Raw genomic sequence first — 25,366 nt, 5'->3', positions numbered from 1 at the left:
TCAACCTTCGGGGCCTGCGACACACGTGGGATGTCCTGTGTGCGTCGCAGTAGGATTCATTCATTGTTGGAGGAGGTGGGTTTCCCCATGCACTTAGACCAGTTATTGGTCCACTGGGCATCCCCCTTTAATTTCTACTGTCCCCATACCCTACCGGTACTGGTGGTCGTTATCAGCCCCTTTCTACCAGCGAGGTCGGCCCTCTACGGGCAGTGGTATCTGATAATTAGTCCCTTTCTGTCAGCGAGGTCGATCCTCATCTGGCAGTGGTACCTAATACTTTCCCCAACTACCGGAGGCATTGGAAACTACTTGGGCGGGAAAATTTGCCTAATTTAGCTCAGAGGTCTCCTAGAGACATGAGGTTCTTTTACGTGCCGTAAATCTACGACACGGGACCCACGGCTTAAAGTCCCTGCCGGAGGACTTGTTCTCTGAATTTTTCCGCCCTTAAAAATTCCACGACCTCCGCCGGGTTTGAACCCGCGTACCTTGAGTCATGAGGTGGGAACGTTACAGTATGATTAGTATGCAGATTTTAAATTAATAATAATAGTCTTGTGTGGGATTCGAACCCACGATCCCGGAAGTCCCAGTGATGATGATGATGATGATGATGATGATGATGATGAACAAAATTTGGAGATTTTTATGTTAAGACAAGTGTTACATATAAGAGTTTATCGATTGCTCTGCAGCCCTTTGTTCGGCATTGGTTGCTTTCTCAGTGCCGTAATCCTATACATAAACAGTAAGATTCCTTGGACGGGGGATCAGCCCACCGTAAAGGTTCGGCCACACAGAGCTCTACGCTATGTTCACTACGTACGCTACATACGCTGTGTACACTCTGCGACGCAGCTAACATGGGGAACATAGCGTACGTAGCGTGCATCGCGTACGTAGCGCTCTGTGTGGCCCAACCCTAAGGCCTTTACCTTAACACTTACCTTAACACACTGCTTTAATCCACGCGCGGTCACTTTAATCGGAATTCTGAAGGGTTAAGTGTCACTGTGTAATTTGCGCTCCATGTCACGTCACACGTACCGATGTAAATAACACGCAGGAAGTGTTTAGTTCATGTTTGATTTAAGGTCTGTCATTATGCCACCACTCTGAATAAACAGCTGAAAAAGCGATTAGTGACCCATTTATCTTAGCGAGGGAGGGTTCAATTTCTGCAATGAAACCAGCCGCGCGCCCCACGCCGCTTTCCCTTGCGGCTCCGAGATCAAAGTCATGGAAATCTGCAATGGAAATTGCAGTGCTGAATTGTGTGACGTATACTGCCATAAGCGTTCCTGGAAAGCGGATAATCTAACGCTCCAGTAACCTGCTCTTCATGTAAAGAACGTTGCCAAGGCAACCCGAAGGAAGGATACTTCTCGTGACACTTGAATTACGACTTGTCAGCAACTCAGTGACGAGCCCCCGAGCTTTCTTCTATTTAGATCTTAGCTGAATTTTCTTACGTACGGAAAGGAAAATGGCGTTGAGATCACGACGTGTGCCCTCTTTTCTTTTTTCTTTTTATCCAGTCGATTTTCACGAAACATGGCACAGCAGTTAATCCATTACGGGTAACCCCAGCTTCGTATTTTTTTTAATTCCCTACAATTGGTAATAAGAATATGGCGTTCGCGTGAACTTATGAGGTGGGGAAACGACACTAGCGCCATTCAGTTTAGGATCCGGAAATGATGTAATCTGTATGGTAACAGATGAACTCGACGAATTTAAGCACAACGCCATGAAGGAGTATGGGGAAGTGGATGTATAGTTCCATACTTTCATGACCACAACACTAGCTGGAGGTGAATGGTTAGCTTCACGCCCCGGTCGCTTTACTCCCGCGGGGAGAGCCCCCGGTACCCATTGGATAGGAGGTTGGGTGGACCCCAGAGCCGGTCTGGACGACGTGGAGAAGAGAAAATTCTTGACCCTACCGGAACTCGAACTCCGACCCCTCGGTCGTCCATCCCGTAGCCAGTCGCTATACCGGCTCCTTTAAAGCAAGCAATACACATAACAATCATTGCACTTTAAATGATTGACGCAATGATCTCCCCTGCCACAGGGCAGTGCTCAGCTGTGACGCTCTGCCGATAGATAAGCCAGCATTGGCGAGCACAGACACCAGCAGCTTGCTGGCTGGCTGGGGTACCGGATGCGCGGCTCATTATCATTAGTCACGTAGGAAACTACTGCTTATCGTCTCGTGCTTGGTATTTCGCCGTCGAAGTGAAATTCCACCCCCACCCCCACTTTCCCCGGACTTCGCTTTATGACGTGCTTGCCGGTCAGAGTGGCCGCACGGCCTAAGGCATGGGCCGTCTTCTCTCTCTCAAACGCTGGGATCGTGGGTACGAATCTCACTCGAGGCATGGATGTATGTTTACATTTATTCTGTGTTTGTGTTGTCCTGCGTAGGTAGCGAATTTGCGACTGGCTGATCCCCGTCAAAGGACTCCTACCGTCTGTTTAAGATTACAAAACTGAACTGAAACGAAAGGTTTCTCGGATGCCCTACACTCCAAGCGATAGCAACAGGAACCAAAGATAGATAGGTAGATGGGTAGGTGGGTACGTAGGGAGGTAGGTAGGTGGGTAGGAAGGTAGGTATGTAGGTGGGTGGGTAGGTGTGTAGGTAGGGAGAAGGGTAGGTAGGTAGGTAGGTGACATATTTGAATCACTGGCAATTAACGGTTACGGTATGAACAAAAGAACATAATAAATTATCTTCATGCCCGAAAGGGGCTGTAAGATGTGCGGCCCCCAAAATCGTGCCTCAACACTCGGCAGTTTGGATCTCGCTGCCCCTGACTACAGGTCTCGAATACATAACCGTCTGTTACGGTGCTGCGTGAACAGTCGATATATGTGTAACTGTTCAAGGCACTTCTCGTTGTTGTGAAACTGGATGTTCATCATCGTCATCATAAAAGGATGCCATTGCACCCTACTCCGAATACCCTAATAGCGGCATTAGAAACAGCACGTAATGTCTCTTTCTTATCAACAGTTTGGGAACTGTACAGTGAAATAGCTCTGTCTCGGAAACCGTTCTGAACAGGACACATGTACATATACACTTTCGTGCTTAGAATGACCGATACTGTGACCTCCCAGAATACTGACCTTTCCTCCTGGGGCACCCTGTATAGTCTGCGCTACTGACAGCGTCCTTAAGTGAACCGTAAATAAAATGAAAACAACTTCGTATCAGAATGAATAACTCACCACTACGATTTCAAATCGAAACTCAGTATGCATTTCTTGTATCTCCGTGCACGTTTCACGTAATTCCCTCGCGACACCCGTGTCCTCATGATCCTGACAAAACTCATGGAGCAGAATTCTTGAGAACCTGGACATTACTCAGATCGGTCAAGGAATGACCGCCCCCTGTGTAACATTCGAAATTTTCAACTTCAACTAAAACTACAAAATATTATCCAATAATAATAATAATAATAATAATAATAATAATAATAATAATAATATACGAGCTATAATATCGTAGTATTTAATATTGTGACATGACTCCTGAATGTCGGAATAGTGGAGCCAGAGGAGACGTCCATTGCTAGGCATCAGAAATTGTGAACTACGGACCCATCCTCACGTCAGAGAGGATGACACATAAGGACAATAGCGGCAAGGGTCAAGTTAAAAAGAAATGCTTGGTCGTTAAGTCTCGAGGGGCGTGTCGCCAAGACGAACTGATTGACAGTAACTCTGACTCTAAAGGGTTCACGCGTCTCTCTACTGCGCATGTGCGGAAGCGAATTTTCCAAGTTTTACTTTGTGCTTATTGAATTGCAGTCTGCTAGTTATTTGAAATGATCCCTATTGATTAAGAGAGCGTATAGAGCAGTCGGTATAGCGACTGGCTACGGGCTGGAAAACCAAGGAGTCCGAATTCGAGTCCCGGTGGGGGCAAGAATTTTCACTTATCCATGTCTTCCAAACCGGCTCTGGGATTCACCCAACCTCTTACCCAATGGGTTCAGGCGGATTTCCACTGGGGATAAATCGGCAGAAGCGTGAAGCTGACCATTCACCTCCAGCTATTGCCGAGGTCAAGAAAATGTGTATCTATACATCCACTCCCCCCATACACCTTCATGGCATAGTGCTTAGTTAGTTAAGGACAGGGACAGCTTTATCTTTTTACCCTTTGTGTGACATAGCCTATACACGCGTTTATCTTTGTGTAGACAGTGAAAGGGTGTAGACTCAACGCTTACAAATTATATAGAATATTGTCGCTTCATAATAACATTTTGTAAAGCAAAACATAGGTGCAGATTTATTACACACACTGTAGCGTACACGCTTGACAGATCGCAGCTTTGTGTTATCGTAAAATAAACATTCCAGAAAAATTATGTGCTTTAAGCATAAAGGGTATATTCATCCGTGACAAGCACGGGAATGTGAGTTGTACAAATTGAGGAAATGTAATAAAATCCATAGGGGCTAATTTTGAAAAAGAAAAACGTATGATTGAGACCCAACAGGTGCCCTTTTATTCGAACGAAACAATTTTTGGGTCACCGCCTCTGTCTGTGATTACAGTATGATCAAAAACTTTGAAACCGTTTTGAGTGCCATCTCTAGTGTCCCTACTTTAGGAGCTCAAGTGTTCATACGTACTGAATAGTAGTAAAATTGTATAATTATTGAGGCGGTAACCTGGCCCGTACACTAACACAGACTCTAATCTTGACACTTGCGGGATCGGGAGGAAGGGGCGGAAACAGACTTGCGTCAGTTCAGAACGTACTGGTGTAGTGCTCAGCTGGACTGAACTAAAGCAGTTGTGTTTGTATCTCGACAGAGCATCGTCTCAGCAGTCAAACTGGCACCCAGCACAGTAATGAACCTTCGGGTTGTGAAAGAAAAATGCGTGGCCTGTAGTCCGCAAGCAAACTATACCGACCGAGCTACTACCGCTTGTCGGCCAAGTTAGTGCCAACTTTTGCGGATAGAGAGTGTCCGTGTGGTCAGCGACACGAATCCCCACGGCCGTTAATTTCGGTTTTTTAGACCGGAGCCGCTATTTCCTTGAAATAGCTCCTCAATTATCATCACGAGGCTGAGTGGACCCCGTTCCAGACCCACTACTTGTCTGAAAAAAATCTGGTAGCGCCGGGAATCGAACCCGGACCTTTGGATCTGTGGCCAGGAACGCTGACCACTAGAGCACAGAGAAAAGGCGGAAAATTTGTAGGCTGTCGGAGTGACTATCAGCTTCTCAAGAAAGACCCTGCTCCCTGGCGTGAGTTCTTTATTAGAACGATAACATCAAGGACAGAGAGATGCATAGAGCATAAAGTCATGAAGGGGGGGGGGAGATGAGAAATGTATGTAAAATTGAATTGGAAAAATGGAAGGAAGACACCTTTTGGGAGACCTGGGAATGGATGGTATCATATTATTAAAATGTATCTTAAAAAAATAGCTTGTGGTCTGGATTATTCTGGCTCAAGGTAGAGACCAGTGGTGATCTCTTTTGAGCACGAAAATGAATTTTCATGTTCCATTAAGGTGAGTCAGTTTCTTGAAAAGCTTCAGTTCCATTGCAGAAACAGTCTGGACCGTGTACTTTGTGGCCACAGCATATGATACCGGTTTGTGTCATGCGAACCTGGCGATAAAAGCATTCCTGGATATTCATGATATTAATGAAATGTCTTTCAGTTTTCAGTCACATAAATAACCTCACTAGTTGATACAGCGTGGATGTGTCGAGGTTCAGGAGATTATATGTCACTTTCTCAGTGAATATATCGAAACTGTTTTCGAGTCCGGACAGCTCAGCCGGCATAGCGACAGGCCACGAGCTGGATGGTTTCGGTTTGATTCCGGCTCGGGGCAACAGATTTTTCTCTTCTCCACAGCAACCAGACTGGCCCTCGGGCCCACCCAGCCTCGTAGCCAGTGGGTACATAGGGTTTGTTCCCGGGATGTAAAGCGGCCGTTGCCTTGAAGCTGACTACTTACATCCATCTAGTGCCGAGATCAAGGATCTTCACATCCCAACACGTCTTCATGGCGCAGCGCTTAATTCCTTAACTTATCTGGTCTTACCGATTTGTTCCAGGCGACAGGTACGAGAGCTGACACTTTGTCATTGGCCCAACTCCAGCTTCGACCCTCAGATCATCCAGTTCCGTTTCCCGGAGCTGAGGAACCTGACGTTGAGGGACAGCGACGTCAGCCAGCTGAAGGAGTTCGGTGGTGAACTGAAGGAGCTGCAGGTACGAGTACTTGTGTGTGACAGGTGGCTTGCGCTACGTGCTCCAGTCACAGCACAGCGGCCCCTTGTGCCTTGCCTCCTAGGACCCGGGATAGCGACTGACTACTGGCCCAGGGGCGGGGGGTTCGAGTCCCGGTAGGGCCAAGGATTTTCTTTTCACTGTGTCGTCCAGACCGGATTTGGGGCCCAACCCAGCCTCCTATCCAATGGGTACTGAGGGCTCTTTCCCTGGGAGTAAAGCAGCCGAGACGTAAAACTGACCACTTACCTCCAATTAGTGTTGAGATCAAGAAAACGTGGATGTATATAACAATCCCCCCTACGCCTTCATGGTATAGTGCTTAAATAGTTAAGCACAGGGACAACTTCATCTTTTAGTTGCCTTCGTGTCTCGCTTCAGTAATCCCAATAGTAATACTGGCTGTGAAGAAGTATAGGGTTATCATATGTCTGATATGGGTGTCGAACTTGGTCACTCTCCTGAGGGAAGAATATTGAGTAGGGGTGTCTGATAACAGGATGCTGAAGAGAATATTTGTACGGACCTAAGAGAGAGGAAGTGTTAAACGAACGCAGAAGATTACACACTAGAAGCTTCAGAATTTATACTCTTCGCCAAGCATTTTGAGAACTGTCGAAGCAAGAAAGATAAGACGGACAGGGCACGTGACATGTACTGGTAGTTAAGAAATACACACAGAATTTTAGCCGGAAAATCTTAAATTTGAGATAATTTGGAATATCTTGTCTTAGATAGGAACATAATATATATATATTTTTTTTAAGGACATGGAGGGCACGCGGTAGCGTAGTTAGTTGAGGCACTATGCTACAAGCCGGAAGATCGAGGGTTCAAGTCCCGATGAGGTCATTGAATTTTTTCAATTGACCTAATCCTTCCAGCCGCACTATGGCCCTGAGGTCGACTCAGCCTCTAACAGAAATGAGTATCAGGAATCTTCCTGGGGGTAAAGGGCGGCCGGCGCGTAAGTCTGACAACCTTACCGCCATCTGTGAGCCGACTGTCTAGAAAATGTGGGAGCCTCGACGTCTCACAACCCTGTGGGCCTTCTCGGCCTGTTACAGGGATAGCTTTACTTTTTCTTTTTACTTTACTTAAAGACATGAGATTTGAGTGCGTAGTTGAAAAATTAAGTTATAAGTCGTCCCTGTGCTTGTTGAGCATCATCCCATTAAGACGTAGGGCGGTGGAGTATAGCTCCACTATTCTTTACCTCGTTGTTAGATAGAGGTGAGTGTTTAGATTCACGTCTCGACCGCTTTATCCCCAACGAAACATAGTTGGGAGGTTCGAGAACCGGTTTGAGCACTGTAGAGACGAGAAAACATCTATTTCCCGTGCCAGGAACTGAATCCCGGCCAACTAGCCCGTCGAGGATATGACGGCGTTATTGGATTCAGCTGCCTCTGAATAGGGATCAGTGGTGAGCTCTTGTGCACACGACAAGTATTTCTCGGGTTCGTTTCCTCAGTGACTATCCGCTCCTGGCGCAGGAAGCCAGACAAGTGTGGCTGCAGCTTCAGCTGCGGTTAAGTCTTCTAGCGGTAACTCCGCCATTACCAGTTCGCAACTCCCTGGAGCTGCTCGCTAATGGCTTTCCGCTGTCACCACACGTCTCCAGCGCCCTTCTTCGCGTTAATCCTAACCACACACGTCTAGAAACGTAAGGGAAGAGCAGACACCCCACGTCGGGTCACTGTGATGCAGTTTGCTAAGCCACTGTACAGTAACGCCGGCTGGTGTGGGCGCCTGCCTCTGCCAGGAATCGATTCCCATCTCCTCAACCGTCCAACCCGTAGCCTACTCGCTCTACCGACTGAGCTGTCAGATGGCAGGATAATAGTAAAGTGGGTCTTCAAAACAAATGGGAACAGAAGCATTGAATGCAAGTAACTAACTTCATGGAGCTTAGCTCCTCTTGAGAAGCCGCCAGTTGCGGACCTACTCAAGAATTTTCCAGCCCTTTATGGAACTCGAGGGTTCATGACCGTGTTCACAAGAGTTCTCCTCCTGAGCCAGATCAATCCAGTCCTTATGACCCCATGATATCGCTATAAGATTCGTTTTAATATTATCCACCCACCTACGCCTTGGTCTTCCTAGTGGTCTCTTTCCTTCTGGCTTTCCTGCCAATATCCTATATGCATTCCTCTTCTCCCTCATTCATGCTACATGCCCTGCCCATCTCATCCTCCTTGACCTGATCATTCTAATTATACTTGGAGAAGAGTACAAGTTATGAAGCTCCTCATTATGCAGTTTTCTCCAACCTCCTGTCACTTCATCCCTCTTCGGTCCAAATATTCTCCTCAACACCCTGTTCTCAAACACCCTCAGTCTGTCTTCCTCCCTTAATGTCAGAGGCCAAGTTGACACCCATACAGAACCACAGACAAAATTATAGGTTTGTATATTCTAATTTTTATGTTTTTGGACAGCAGACGAGAAGACAGAAGGTTCTGGGCTGAATGGTAGCAAGCATTACCCCGAGTTCAATCGCCTCTTAATTTCCTCATGAATCAGGTTTTGATTTGTTTTGTTCCCAAATATCTGAACTGTGCCACATTTTCAAAACATCTGTTAGCTATCTTTACGTCATGATTTTGCCATGCAATATATTACTGACCTTCGTCAATTTAAAGAAACCTATTTTTTCTTTTATAATTTTTAATTTTTAATCGTAAAATCTTTAAAAGGAGTAGCAACTTGGAAGACTTAGACATCGATGGGAGGAAACCATAAATATGGATTCTAAGCCAATAGGATGAGAGTGTGTGAACTGGATATATTTCGCTGCGCATATGGATCAGCGACGGGATGTTGTGAATATGGTAACGAACTTTCGGGTTCGATGAAAAGTGTGGATTTTCTTGACTCACTGAGCAACTGTCAGTTGCTCGAGAGAGTTCGTTTGGTGATGCCTGGTATGTCCTCTCTCAAGGAGCTGAACGTGTCCGGCTTGAGGCTGGACTCAGTCGTGGACTCCACGTTCTCGCGGCTGAAGAAGCTCAGGGTTCTGGATTTGCGAGGGAACAACTTGAAGCAGCTTGGGCACAGCGTTCTGGCCAGCCCACCGGCCCTGCGGGAGGTGTTCCTGTCTGGTAAGCCGTAACTAGCTCCTACCCAAGAAGCTGGTATTTGCTTACCTGGTCACAAAATTCTTCGCCTATTATAAAGGCCGAAGGTTCAAATACCAGTCCCTATCCCGAGCCAGATCAATCCAATGCACTCATTCACAGAGCAGGGTCCAGGTTTAGCAACTCACAATAGATCGCCACGGCAAGTGAAAACTGAATTTGTGACGAAATTTTTTCCATTTGCGTGGCTCTCAACTCCTCAAGAAAGGCAAATTAGTTACGTTACTCATGGATTTTAGCGTTGTTTTGGTGCATACAGTGTTTAACCAAGGCATACTGAAGCCACGTAAAGGCGCCCCAACGTTGGTGGGGATGACGGCGTTCGTAACCTCCTCCCTCCTGTCTGTACTCCCCTCCAGCGCTCACCAAGACGTGTTCCACTCAAGGCCCGTATCTCTGGTACAATATTAAAATGGATCTCAGATAGGATAGGATGTTATGGATTGGATTGATCTGGCTCATGATATGGACCAGTGGAGGGCTCTTATGAACACGGTAATGAACCTTCGGGTTCCACAAGTTCTTGAGTAGCTTCACAATTAGCGGCTTCTCGAGGCTCTTAGAACTCAATGAGTGAGTGAGTGAGTGAGTGAGTGGGGTTATTGCAAGGATTTTCACTGTTGAGATTCATGTGAGGGGAATATTTAGACAACTGGTGGGAGCATAAGGAAGGGGAATTGCAACAGCCCTCTGTTGGGCCTTGGTCGCTTTTTCAGTTTCTTGATCCTACACACAGTCTCCTTGGACGGGGGATCAGCCCATCACAAGGCCGCTGCCTACAAACAGAATAAACGCACACACAGACGGCCACTGTTCCCACGTGGTCACCCATCCAAATACTAACCATGCCCAATGTTGCTTAACTTCCGTGATCGGACGATAACCGCCTTTTCAACAAGGTTGGTGTAAAATAGTAACACTTACTTACTTACTCATGGAGCTGAGGCCTTCTTGAGGAGAAGCCAAATCTGCAGCTACTCAAGAATTTCCCAGCATTTTATGGAACCCGAAGGTTCATCACCGTGTTCACAAGAGCCCTCCACTGGTCCCTATCCTGAGCCAGATCAATCCAATCCATCCCATCCTATCCATTTTAATATTGTCCACCGAACGCCTTGGTCTTCCCAGAGGTCTCCTTCCTTCTGGCTTTCCCACCAATATCCTATATGCATTCCTTTTCTCCCCCATTCGTGCTACATGCCCTACCCACCTCATCCCCCTTGATTTGATCATTCTAATTGTACTTGGAGAAGGGTACAAGTTCTGCAGCTCCTCATCGCTTACAATATTCGTCTATATAGAAGGAGATTCTGACTTCCACGCCTTCGTTCGAATTGCCAGACTCCATAGCAGAGACCAAAGGGCCGAGCCTGTGTACGAACCGTGCCGAGCGGTGAGATCTGTATTAGCGAGTGTTCCCGCATGCTAATGAGAGCATTAGCACCAACATGCAACTGATTATGACTTTGTTATGGTATTTGCAAGGCAAGCCATATTCGTACCATCCGTACACGCTTACCGGATTGGCCGATCTGAACGCTCTCTCACGGGAAAATTAATGAATAACTTTACTACATACGGCACATGCGGGTCAGGTTCGAATCTGGGCAGAGGTGTTGTGGTTGATGTTCTTCACGTTTCATCTATCGCTTCTTGATGTACTGGCCTTAAGATCTGTGGGTTAAGATCACAAATTAAGCTCCTTCCTCTGTATCTGTTGGGCACGCGGTAGTGTAGTTAGTTGAGGCAACATGTTACAAGCCGGAAGGTCGCGGGTTCGATTCCTGATGTAATCGGTTTTTTTTTTCAATTTATCTAATCCTTCCAGTCGCAATATGGTCCTGGGTTCCACTCAGCCTCTAACAGAAATGAGTATCAGGAAGCTTCCTGGCAGGTAAAGGGCAGCCGGCGCGTATGCCTGACAGCCTTACCGCCATCTGTGAGCCGACTGTCTAGTAAATGTGGGAGCCTCGACGTCTCGCAAGACTGTTACAGGGATAGCTTTACCTCTGTATCTTTTCCAGTCACGTGTTTTGCCCTGTGTCTACTTTATATTGTGACATGACGTCAGAAGGCTGAAATAATGGAGCCACAGAGACGTCCATTGCTAAGCAATGGCTCGGTAAACACGTTCCCGCGGCAAAGAATACGCAACCAACAATCGCGAGATTCTTGGACTATAACAATGGAAACGGTTTTTTTCTGTTGGGTTCGCCCTGAGGCTATATAACGAGGATCCAAGAGAAGAGATGGCAGCGTGACAGTTGACAGATGGCACTTGCAGGAGAGAACTGGATTGAGAGTTCCGGAGTGGTAGCTGGCATGCAGTTATCTACGAGAGTTGGCGAAGGAACGATGTGATCGCGGGAAGCTGAGGAATCTCCACTGTTAGAAGCCGTTGCCAGGGAACGGCTGGTTAAGCCACAGCAGGCTGGAAAAGTCCTAGCGGGTGCTGTAATGAAATGTAAACTGCGGAGATCAGCGGTAGCGCTGTAATTACTTGTAGCCCCGAGTTGTGTGTATAAGTGGCCAATAAATCCACACACCAATCCCTACCCCGCCTAATAGTCACCCCTACACGTGACAATATAAAGAGAGCCGGTATGGCTCAGTCGGTGTAGAGATTAGTCTAAGAGCTGGACAAGCAAAGGATCAGTGGTTCGAATCCTGTTAGCGCTCGAGAGAACTTGTTCGTTTATAGAGAAGAGAATTACGCAGTAGTAAAAGGAAACATTTTACTGGACTTGGCCATTAGTTTGGGCAATATACGTTGCCTAGAGTTTAGTCAAACAAAACGTTTCGGAAACTGAATGTGTTTCCATCATCGGGTATAAGGGAAGAAGTCGCCTACTCAGTTCGATTCGCAAGAAATTTCCGGTCTTGATCACGGGGTTTTCTAAAGAGAGAAGCCCAAACCGGTTATAACCGGTTGTAGATCTAAAGGATTCTGAATGTTGCAATTAATACATATTTCTATTTTGGATCTTGTCCGTTGGTTATTTTGCGTTCTCCCAGTCACAGCGCTTCTCCATAGGTTGAGTCTAACCCCTTCTATTATAACAGACCAAACTGGGAAACTACCTCTGCTAACCTGATAATGGAAACTGTTCCACCTTCCATACTCAAGACTGTGGAAGACGCCCCATACATTGATCGCTTTCCCTGAAGCACAGCATCGCTATACACAGTCAAGACTTGTCTTGAGTGTTTTAGTTACGGAAACATCTGTACCGACACTTGTGTGCAAATGGATATACCAAACAAGTTGGACTAACAAATGCTGTCTTGCCAGAAGTGAATAAATATTTATCACAAACGTCACAGAGAGGTTAATTAACAGTTGTCCACAGGTCAGCCGTCTTCAGAATTGCTGCTAACACCACAGGGAATATCAAATTAACAAGGAACTGAAAACTTTGACGTTATTTGAAATGAATGGAGCGGATGGGGCAATTGCATCGTGTTCGTAGGTTGCGAGATTCAAATTTTGGCCTGGAGACCATCTGTCCTAAGTGAGGTTATATGTGGTTTTCCTCATGCCCTCCAGAGAGGTTCAGAAAGACGTAAATTTGCGTTGGCGGGATTGAGTTCTTCACTGCCTGAGGATGTGTGATTTAATGGCACCGCGGGTGGAAGTGAAGGGTTGTGCGTGCAGAAGGGCTCTGTGGGGGAGCACTTCTCTCTGACCCTTCCTTCAACCCCCACCGAACCGGGAAGCATAACGCATTAGCTCCATAAGGGTGGGTGGGTTGGAATTCAGGTTAGGAAGTTTAAGGGGATACAACTGTAAGTTGTATCAGTACAAGTGAATATAAGGATGTACTTGGGCTTGGGATAAACGTGTTTTCCTAACGTAATTAACGATTTTGCGTGCTATGTTGATACTAATATTCATTTCTTGCTGATAAAAATTACTTCCAATTCAGTCATAATGTTAAGAAGTTGATCACATTTCAGATATACTGCATAGCAGAATACAGTCTCTGGGCTGTAATACCGTGTGAACCGGAGACAGATTGACGTTTCGGAGTAAAATATCGACTCCATCTCCACGGTCGAAGGATAAGCCAAACAATAAAGCAGCAAAAATAGAAGGCAAGCAGAGCTCTGCTTGAAAATGGAGGTGTTAGGTTCTTCCGAAACGACAGACTGTCTCGTAACTGACTTCTTATATGTAAGATTTGAGGCTTTCACGGCGGTGACTATGAAGAAAGCAGTCTTCTTGGATTTGGCACCGTGTATATGTGGCGTTAACACCACATATACACGGTGCCAAATCCCAGAAGACTGCTTTCCTCAAATGCTGATATAGTTCAGAAGAGCAATGTTCGTAGTTAGTACCGTGAGAAAACCCAATCCAACATACTGATTAAAATTTGATATTAATTTTCGTAGATCTGATTAAATTTGCCCTATATTAAATAGAAATTGCAATTATGATATTATTTATTTATTTAGTTTTGCCGCTTCGCAAACCTAAAGAGCGCCTATTGAAATGTGCCCATCTTTATGCAGCAAAGATTTCGTTAAACGCTGAACAAATTTTCGTGAAATTTGATATTTGGAAGTGTTACTAAAATGTATCGATACATTCCAATTTCGGTAAAAATCGATGAAAGATAACAGTTTCGAATTTCTGGAGCAACTTGAGCTTGAGCTCGCTTAATATTTATCAGAGCGAAATATGTGTTACTCACAGAAATATGAAATATTACATTTCATGCCCGGTATACTTCTCCTTGCGACTTTCGAGATCGTTGGACGTGAGTTGTTAGGCTACAGATGCGTTTCCCAACTTGTATATTAACAATGTGAAGAATAGAGCCGAACTCACGCGAAGTTTATCGAACAATGAACAACGATTTCCAGAACTCAAGTCATGAAACTTTTTCTTCAAGAGAGGGACAGAGATGGACGACAATTTTTGAACCTTGTGGGTTCCGCGAGCTTGACCCACTGTGCCCCAGATCGCGTGCAGCCTTCACCCGATGTTAGGGGGACAGTAGACCCACCCATTCTTCAGATGAATAGTCCGTTACGAAATTGTGTAAATATGGGACTGCCAACTGACGTATCGACAGACACACTGTGATTTACCGGTGTTAACACTTGAGTCTAAATATGCAAATAGGTAGCACAAGTCTTTCATGTATGACTAGGTTAACTCTTTAAAGGCTAAATTTCTTCGACATAATATAAAAATCCAGCCCGTACCTCACAGGAAACACATTACGTCTCCGCTACAAATCCCAACCGGTTAATGCTGTTTGGGGAAATAGTCGCTGTTTATTGTGAGAACCATACGGAACAAATAAGTACACTGTGTGGGCAGAGTGCAGAGTTTTAGTGTGTTAAAGCAAGTGGTACATATAGTAACCACTGGGCTTTCAAGGTTGTGTGGAACATACACCGCTGTATATACCATATTGCCGAAAGTATCGGCTTCACTCCTACTTCATATAGGGAGTTTCAGGGTTCATACCTCAACCCAAAACCTACTGTCCTGGTTTTCCTCAGGTGTGCCGAGGAAAACTGCGGAAAGCGGAAAGCTTCACTGAGTTCTGAAACTGACTAGGCTATGCCCACTGAAGTTTCAACGGTACGGATAATAATACAAGCGGAATATCTGCGGTGTTGCACTGAACTGCACAAGTTATGTATATCGGTCGGTCGGTCGGGTAAATTGCTACTAGCTCTCGCCAGCACAGCAGTTTCTTGGTTCCGAGTCCAGCGGGACTCATGACTATATTTTACTCTCTCTCTCTCTCTGTTATGTATAAATATAACAATTCCCATTTGTGTTTGCTACCGCGGACCTAATAGAGAACGCTCAAGTATATTGTGAAATTCACTCTGTGCTCTTACGAATATGTACAGTAGCAACGGCTGTTCAAATGCTGTATAAGTATTGAGGTGCAATTCGAAGCCTCGTTCCCAGTGCTTGTCAGTGGGCTCTGTTTGCTACCTGTTTCATGCTGGTTTCTCGTTAGGCTTATGCTTTCACCCTGAAGATGGAGGTGGCACATGTTTGTCCGTAGCGTCGGTTACCTTCCAACGGACAACACGGCGTTATATTCCAGGAGACAGAACTCTTCAAATCCACCTCTAAGAGAACCGTAAACCTACATGAGCAAACTTTCTGCTTCAAGCATTTAGTTCAGTCTCTAACAGAAATGAGTGTACCAGGAATCTTCCTGCGGGTAAAGAGCGGCCGGCCCATAAGGCTGACCTCACCGCCATCTGTGAGCGGAGTGTCTAGAAGATGCGGGAGCTTCGACGTCTCACAACCCTTTGGGCCTCCACGGCCTGTTACAGGGATAGATTTACCTTTTCATATATTGTGGTACTGACTGCTTGTGGACTATAAAACGGAGTCTGGCCGCATGCAAGCATACTCTGTTTATCAAGGTCGGATTCAAATTCATCAGTTAATATTCTGCACAGCAATCAAGTGAATTGTGTAATGTTTGAATTGGTAGATCACAACCGTTTCATGTATATTTTTGTGGATTAGATCATACACCAACACATATCTGTGTAATCAATTTGCCCATAACCAAGCGAAATGTGACTTCGTTTCCTGTCACCAGAATGCGCTCTTGACAATTAACGCTTCTGCTGTGACGTCATAAGGACACAAATATTCTGCCGCAATTAACGAGTGGGACCGATGCCGTAAGGGCCTATGTATGTTTGTAAACAGACCGCTGAAGTCATTACGAAGCCGCCAGCCAATGGCTGTCGTGTATGTGGACAGTGTGGAACTTCTAATGAGCGGACAGCAGTCTGCTAACGGTACAAGCAAAGCCCTCCACTGGACACGATCCTGAGCCAGTTCCATCCACCTCCCATCCTCAAAACCTGTTTTCCTGAGATCCATCTTACTAATTAACTAACTCTGGTAGCAGAACCCGAAGGTTCAACACCGCTAATACCAAAGCCCGCAACTGGACACGATCCTGAGCCAGTTCCATCCACTCCCATCCTCACAGCCCACTTCCCTAAGATCCATCTTACTAATTAACTGACTCTGGTAGCAGAACCCGAAGGTTCAACGCCGCTAATACCAAAGCCCGCAACTGGACACGATCCTGAGCCAGTTCCATCCACTCCCATCCTCACAGCCTACTTCCCTAAGACCCGTCTTACTAATTAACTGACTCTGGTAGCAGAACCCGAAGGTTCAACGCCGCTAACACCAAAGCCCGCCACTGGACACGATCCTGAGCCAGTTCCATCCACCTCCCATCCTCACAACCTGTTTTCCTGAGATCCATCTTACTAATTAACTAACTCTGGTAGCAGAACCCGAAGGTTCAACACCGCTAATACCAAAGCCCGTCACTGGACACGATCCTGAGCCAGTTCCATCCACTCCCATCCTCACAGCCCACTTCCCTAAGATCCATCTTACTAATTAACTGACTCTGGTAGCAGAACCCGAAGGTTCAACGCCGCTAATACCAAAGCCCGCCACTGGACACGATCCTGAGCCAGTTCCATCCACCTCCCATCCTCACAGCCAATTTCCTTAAGATTCGTCTTACTAATTAACTAACTAACTTTGGTAGCAGAACCCGAAGGTTCAACACCGCAAATACAAAAGTCCGCCACTCCCATGCAGTCCTACCAATCTGCATTCTTCAGAATGAAACCCCTCTGCTCTGAAGGCTGTATATTTTGTATTTCCAGAGAGTGCCTTTCAGTGCTAATTGGGAAAAGCAAAATCCCGCTGGCGAAGACTGCTAACTTTCTACAATAATGACGTTCGGGAGCGTTCGGAAATGTACGCCCTGCTTAACAGCTATGTTGCGTTCGTCTGCTTTTGTTTAATTTCTCCGAACACCACAAGACTTTCAGAAAAATATACTATACAAAAGAAGATGTTTCTTTCATTCTCTTACAGCTTTCGTTTGAAACATTTTTCGCACCGGTTACGCAAGGAGTGCGCGTCAAATTGCGTGAGGCCTTCATCATGGAAAAGGGTAGGTTATGTGTTCCTCCATCCCTCACGTGCGCGTGGGAAAAAAATTGAAGAAGAAAAAATTTTCCAAATACTGACACCAAAAATTACAATTATTTGAAAACAACGCCCTCTTTATATTTCTGTACACAGATCCACAACTGAAGAACAGCTCATAAGATAAGGTTAAACATAGGTCAGGCTCCCCAACCCCATAGAAAGAAAACCCTTGTGAAGCCCTCATTTGGAATGTCCATAACTTATCTCCAATTTCAACCTGAATTTTAGTGCAATATTCAAATAGAAGAAAAGTAGCATAACTCCCTAATATCAAGTTTTATGAGATTCTCGAGCTCTTTCAAACGTACAGACGGACGAACGATTGTGTATTTAAATAGGCGACCTTCTGGGGTTCTAGCGCTTCGTTCGGCTCAGGTATATTGCTGTTGGGTCCTCGTCAGCATGGTCATTCTTTGTTCCTGATCCCACGAGACTCCCGACCATATTTTCGAAATCGCCTAAGAATGGACTTGTCTGATACGAGAAACTCGCCAGCTTTCTGTTCTATACAGCGGTGGGTTGCACTGGGCTCTTATCATGAATTTTGGACGCCCTTGATGCGGAGTACAAAACTGTTCTGCGACATGGCTCGCAGATAAGCAAAAGATAGGAGCGGATTTCACGCTTTGCGAATCAGGAATCCTAACAACACGTGCTCTGTTCTGTAAATACAGCACGGAATGCGCCAGACATTGATTTCACTCGTGCACAGATCAACAGTAAATGAGACGCCAAGCAGTAACACAGATATGATATTGTTTCTATATATCAAATGCGAATAAAATTTTCGGCTCTAACTTTCTCATTCTTCAGAAGCTGACAGTTGCTCAATCGTTGAAGTTACTTACCTGCTATGGAACCTAAAATTTTTGTCATGTTTACAAGAGTTCTGAGCCAGCATAATCCTATCCACTTCCTCACACTTTACTTAAATTTCATTGCCGTTTTTACAACAGCCTGCCACTGGCCCCTATCCTAAGCCAGGTGTATCCAATCCATACACTCAAACTCTATTTCTGTGAGATCATTTTTAATATTATCCTATGTCTAGGTCTCGCAAGTATTATTTTCCCTTCCGGGTTTTCCGATTAAACTTTACATACACAGGATTTATATTTTCCTGTATAAATGTACATCCTCCGTCCTGAATTGCGGTACTATCCTGGAGTTTGCCTGGGGAAAATCACGACAATTCTCAGCCAGGATAGTCCCGGGACCGGGGTTTGAATATGAAGAGAGAATTCTACTCTCTCAACACAGGTCTCCATCAAACTGAATAACGAATACTTTTTTCAGTTGCAAAGGTTTCCGGCGATCGTGTGGCACTCGAAATTGCTGTTCCTTTTGTGTGTGTGTGTGGGGGGGGGGTTGGTGGGGAGACCGTGTCCATCGTCCGGTATTCTGAAGAACACAAAAGAACACGACGTTTCGGAAACTGGATCTGAGACAGTAAAATGTCATGAGTCCAACGGGACGCGGGCCTGAGAATGACTGCGCTGACGAGGACCAGCAGCAATTGTAAACGAGAGACCCATCCCCTTATCAGAGAGGATGTTACATATGGACTGCAACCGTAAGTTTTCAGTTGGAAAATAAAATTACTGGACGTGAGTCTCAAGGGGCTTGTCACCAAGACGAACTGATTGGCTGTAAGCCGCCAGTCGTAAAGTAACTCTGACTCCAAAGGGTTAAAGAGGTTAATCCGTCGAGGAATTTTTAGATTACAGAACAGTTACTGTAAAAATAAATTATTTTTTAAATTCTCTCTCTTTGAAGACGATTAATGCGACTCACTCCTAATGTCATCGATTTCAACTCCTTCAGAAATGAAATACATGAACACGGCAGTTAGAGCAGGCTGTTGTATTGCCTGGGGTCGTGAAGCGATGAGGAGGAGGAGAGGAAGAAGAAGATAGTGAACTCAGGACGGACACATTCATGGAGCTGTTGCCTAGAAACTCCGTGAAGCTCTTGCAACAGGAGGTAAAATGTAAAGCTATCTCAGTAACATACCGTGGAGGCCCATAGCGGTGTGAAACGTCGAGGCTCCCACATTTCTTAGAAAATCTGCTCACAGATTGCGGTGAGGTTGTCAGCCTTACGCGCCGTCCGCCCTTTATCACCAGGAAGATTCACGGTACTCATTTCTCTTAGAGGCTGAGTCGACCCCAGGTCCATAATGCTATGGAAGGATTAAGTTAACTGAAAAAAAAATCGACCTCATCAAGACTCGATTCCACAACTTTCCGGCTTGTAACATAGTGCCTCAACCAACTACGCTACCGCGTGCTCTCCTTGCAGCAAGAGAATATGGGTTTAATTGCAAAGTGCTGTGGTGCATCCCTTCCTGCTTCAGCAATGGCTGTCCGATTGTCGTTTGTTGATGTCCTCATTCTTTCAGTCTTCATTGTCCTTTGTAATCAGGCCTGCATATCGTTAAGAGGACGTACACAAGGACTACGAACTTGTGTCCTCAATTCGCCACTGATTTCACGTGAAAGAGTGGATTTCAGTGGCGCTCTGATCTCGGAAATATTCCCCTCGTCTGTGGTTCCAGTCTGTAAACAATACATCGCAGTGAACACTGCGGAAAACTGCTTTACGTTACAGATCCACACGTTACATACTCCATTCATAGTTTAGTAGGCAGACATTGATCTGTGGTAAATACCAGAATGTTTTCATTTAATTTGAAACTGTTTAGATGTCTTATTCGAAGCGTAATGCACTACGTCTGTGTCATGTTTATCGCTCGTGAACCTTCAACTTTCGAATAGGGAGTCATGTACACACACGTACAGTTTTGTTTGTGGAGAGGTCATTGGATTTTTCAATTGACCTGATCCTTCCAGCTGTACCGTGGCCCTAGGGTCGACTCAGCCTCTAACAGAAATGAGTACCATGAATATTCCTGAGGTTAAAGGGCGGCCGGCGCGTAAGACTGACAACCAGCAGCCTCCGTAGTCTTCCCACCTCGTGACTCGAAAAGGTACGCGGATTCAAACCCGGCGGAGGTCGTGGAATTTTTAAGGGCGGAAAAGTTCAGGGAACAAGTCCTCCGGGAGGGACTTTAAGCCGTGGGTCCCGTGTCGTAGCTTTACGGCAAGTAAAATAACCTCATGTCACAAGGGGACCACTGAGCCAAATTCAGGACATTTCCCGCCCAACAGTAGTCTCTAACGCCTCTGGTAGATGGTGGAAGCATCGAGATACCGCTGAGCCAGTAGAGGCCGAACTCGCTGGCTGAGTCGGGACTGATGGCACACACCAGTACCGGTAGGGAATATCATAGGGGGACGCACAATGGACCAACATTTGGTCTAAGTGCATGGGGATACCCGCCCTCTCCAATAAAATACAATACAATACAAGACTGACAACCTCACCGCCATCTGTGAGCAGATTGTCTAGAGAAAATGTGAGAGCCTCGACGTCTCACAGGCCTATGGGCCTCCACGGCCTGTTACAGGGAAAGCTTCACATTTTACCTTTAGCCATAGCGGAGAAGCCCACAGCGTCTGAGATCGCCCTCGGCCACTGTCATGTAGAACTTAAGGCCCCCGTAATTAATACACTGCTATTAGAAACGAGTGTTACTAAATGGAAACCGTGAAGATGGCAGCGGAACGATTCCTTCTACTTCATGTGTAAGTTTCATAAAATCTGTAGAATATTGAAGAATGCCGTCTCCTGGGATGTGGCGCCGTGTAGATCTTGTGTGAACCGACGTTTCAGAGGAACGTATCGCCTCCATATTCAGGGTAAAAAATCCCCGAGCGAGAAACCAGCGTGAGCAGGTGTCGGCAGCCACGTGCTCACGCTGGTTTCTCGCTCGCGGACATTTATACCCTGAAGATGGAGGCGATACGATCCCCGTTTCTAACAGTACCTCTATTGATGCGTATCCATTTTCGCTGGAACGTGTTTATCAAGCCGTTGCCTAAAAACGGCTCTACACGCTATAATATGTTCCTCCGAAAGATCGTTTGACTTTCAACGAACTACATGACGTTATGCGTGTTTCACAAGACGGAGATGTTCATGGCGACCGCCTTGAGGACCTCACGTCTTACTCACTTCGCTAACTCTTAATGCATTTTCAAATCAGGAGATGTTTCTACGTCACTTCATTCATGACGGTCACATGATCACCGATCTTGCTGGTGCCTTGGTGTGAGAAACACACAGTAGTAACGACCCCCTTTTGACTCCCTGCCGAATGATAAACAGTCTTTCAGACTTCCTGATAACCCCCATGCAAATAGTTCGTTATACGAAAATGTCTTGTTATTTTTAGAACACGGAAAATAACTGTTAAAGTGTTTACATAAAAAAGTGGGACGTTCAGATGACCCCTCAAAGACAGGCGTCAGAGACACAAGGCTGAAATGACCATCGCCGTATCGCCCGGTTGGTACCCCTGACTGCTGTTAAAATATTACCGCCATACTGCCTGTCACATCACCGCTGCCAACCTTAGAAGTTGAAGACAATGATTTCAGACATGTTAAAACGACGTGGCAGTGTATTTTACACTTATTCGGGTCACCTGATAATACGTAAGTAGATGACGTGCAAGAACTTTGGCATATGGTCGGGCATGAAAGTAGAATGCATGGGGAAGCAGCTCCGTTGTGTTGGTACCCGTCTCCGCTACCGGGCTATGTGATCCGCACAAAGCCAGGCAGCGGTATGACCTGCTTCACCTTTGCCCGCCTTGTTCGGGCTACTACGCATGTCAATGTTTGTTACTGGTTCCAAACAACAGAGCAGAGTTTACGAGTTGGAGCGTTTTCAAGTACCAAGGTTTTAATATTTATATTCACCTGCGGTTTGTTTAATGACGCTGCCCACAACTGAGATTATATAGTAGCAGAGACTGGGTGAGAGTGAACAGTGATTTGGAAAGATGTGGAAGGAAGCGGTAGTGGCATATTTTAAGGTATTAATAAAGTATTGCCTGGACAGACTGAAGAAATTTACGGAAACGTAGTCAGGATAATGGATCCACTTGCCGAAACTCGAACCCAACACCCCTTAATTCAAGCTAATGGCGTCATCGGTTCCAAGTCAAAGACAGATTTACTTTAAAACTAGCAGTTTACTGCCAATCAGTTCATCTTGGCGCCAGTCACCTCGAGACTCACGACCAGACTTCTATTTGCAACGGGACCATAGCCATAGCCCTCATGCAGCATCTTCGGAAGATCGCTCCTCCCTATATAGTCTCTGCACGGGCCGCACAGAAAACACCTATTCCCACAGCTCCTCTTTTTTTGCTTGCGTGTCTGTTGCGGCGATCATCTGACCGTTGCTGTGACATTGCGTAGCAACGGGCGTGTTTGCAGAGTCATTTCCTAACAACGGCTATCTCTGTCGGCTTCACAATTCTGGCTTTCAGCAGACATGTCACAACAGTATATTCGCTTCGACCAGTTTTGTAATATGACGAGCTAAGTGGCTACTCCCAGTAATGGCTTTATGCATTAAATTGTTGCCAGGGAAATAAACAGCAGTGAACATGTGAAATGTGGGCATATTTATGGTTGCTTAACAAAGAGAAAATCACTGGGGAAGGAATGTCGAATCCGGTTTACTTTGTAAGGAAATCTGTGGCAATGAGGGCAACGGCAGTGCTCACAAATAATTACGATGATGAGAATAATAAAAATAATTCCATTATTCTTAATCTGCAGCACCAATAGAGTGAGGGGAGCAGACGTCCGGCTCAGTTGGCCCACCTGCGTGTCCTGCAGGAAAACACTGTGCTGCATCTGCAAAGTACTGACTGTATCAGGCTGAGTCAGATAAATGTAAAAGTTTCGCATTGTATCCTGTTTGTATTCAACCTTGTCTTGTCTTATGTCTCTTGTCTTATGGTCGACTTTCCGATACAAATACAGAGCAGGATACTGTCACACTGATACGTATCAGTATACGTGCAATACGTATTGTGTACTTTTTCAAACATGAAACTAATGCAAACGTACATAAAAATTCTGTTCTTACAACATAAAAAACACACTGTCTTCATTAGGAAAACCAACCTGTTAATACTGTTTAAGGAGATAGTCACCCTTTATTGTGAGGCCACGTTACGTCAAGTGTTGACGATTCAGACCTGAAGATTGGAAGTGGTCGGTTCGAATATAGTCCGAAACTTCGGCTAACCTGACAGAAATTTTTCGTGGTTTGCCTCAGTCGGAGCAATTTCTAGGATAGCACCAGACTCTGACTCAGTCCCCTTCGCCGGTGTCTGTGCTAAGTCCGTCGTCTGCGATTTCCCGGTAAATTTTCTCTGCGATGTCTACTTCGCGAGCGTCTATGCTGTAGCCGTGGTCCCTCGCTGCCATTAGGTGTGTTGTGGCCGTCGCCTTTGGATGTACCCTCGCCGTCGGCTGTCCCTGGGTTGTCACACCCGTCGTTGACTGTGCTGTCGCCCTCGCCATCGCTGGTCAGTGGGCTTTCGCTGTCGTTTTTGCCTGGGCTGTGGTCCTCGGCTATCGCTGGGCCGTCACCCTCGCCATTGGATGGTCCTTCTCCGGCGAATGTCTCTGGGTTGTCGTCGACGGCTGTCGCTGCACTGTCATTGTCGGGGGTCACTGGGCTGTCGCCGTCGGCGTTCGCTGGGCTCTCACCCTCGCCCTTGGCCATGTTCCCTCCGTCGTCGGTCGCTGCTCTGTCCCACTCGCCGCTTGCTGCGCTTTCGCCGTGGTCAGTCGCTGAGCTATCAACCTCGACGTTGGGTGTGCTTTCGCCCTCGCCATCGCTGGTCAGTGGGCTTTCGCTGTCCTTCCCTGGGCTGTAGTCCTCGGCTATCCCTGGGCCGTCACCCTCGCCATTGGATGGTCCCTCTCCGGCGACTGTTTCTGGACTGTCGTCGTCGGCTGTCTCTGGACTCTCGTTCTCGGCGGTCAGTGGGCTGTCGCCTTCGGCGTTCGCTGCTGTGTCACACTCGCCGATTGCTGCGCTTTCACCGTGTCCAGTCGCTGAGATATCACCCTCGACGTTGGGTGTGCTGTGGCCGTCGCGGTTTGTTCTCATCTGTGATCAGAGAATTAATATTCATTGTGAGTTTTCTTCGGTTTGAATAACTAAACACAGCAAACTGCTTCACACACGCAACGTATTATGAAGAATATGAACATATGTTAGGAAAGGGCTTGTTGAACACTGCCTAAACATCTGAATGATAAGATGAAACGAATATAACCCATTTCTCGACAACTAATGGTTAAGACAAATTCCGCGTCAACGAACCATCTTGGGGGGATCAAAGCGTTTCCACGAATTAACACAAGACTCCGACACAACGGATTCATGAAAAACAGTGACTAAGCCCTTGAACATGGTGACTTTTAGGATAACCGCGTAGTATTTATAAAAGTCAGTGAATTCATGGGACAGATTTCGTTCAAGGAATTCAGGAAGTCATTCATAAGAAAATTCAGATGGCAATTCTATAGTTGAAGATAAGTTTCGTTACCAAGCAACGACGACTGTGCAGACGTTGAATACTTTATTTTATGTGCTGTATTTCCAGTGATCTATAGTGTTATAATTGCCGGTCACGGTAGCCGAGCGGTCTAAGGCATGTACTGTCTTCGCTCAATTGCAAACCGGGATCGTGGGTTCGAATTCCACTCAGGGCATGTATGTTTAGTTTGTGTGTGTGCGTTTCTCTGTGTTTGTGTACAGGTAGAGGCCTTGCGACGAGCTGATCACCCGCCCAAGGAGTCCTACCGAATGTGTAAGATCTAGAAAACCCGAAGTGAACGGAGAAGTCCATGTAGTGGGGCTACAGTGCCAAGGAAAAAGAAAGAGTTATAATTATTTGTAGTTACTTCTTGTGAGTGTCCAATAATTCTATTTATCTTATCCAGAATCCATTCTTTTTATTCACACCAATCAGGAAC

At 46.0% G+C, this 25,366-nt stretch overlaps 1 protein-coding gene across 2 annotated transcripts in view; it reads left to right on the top strand.

Moving 5' to 3' along the window:
- LOC111861823 (protein singed wings 2) overlaps positions 1-25,366 on the top strand; it is a 56,806-nt gene that overhangs the window by 14,892 nt on the left and 16,548 nt on the right. For both annotated transcript variants that reach the window (XM_023846718.2, XM_023846717.2), the window contains exons 3-4: positions 6,113-6,269; positions 9,232-9,391. In XM_023846718.2, coding sequence (XP_023702486.1) covers positions 6,113-6,269; positions 9,232-9,391 — 317 coding nt within the window. The remainder of the gene's footprint in view (positions 1-6,112; positions 6,270-9,231; positions 9,392-25,366) is intronic.

This window comes from Cryptotermes secundus, unplaced genomic scaffold, assembly GCF_002891405.2.
Source record: "Cryptotermes secundus unplaced genomic scaffold, Csec_1.0 scaffold620, whole genome shotgun sequence".
NCBI lineage: Eukaryota > Metazoa > Arthropoda > Insecta > Blattodea > Kalotermitidae > Cryptotermes > Cryptotermes secundus.
Note: the sequence above shows the minus strand (reverse complement) of the source record. Positions and strands in the feature narration are given on the sequence as shown.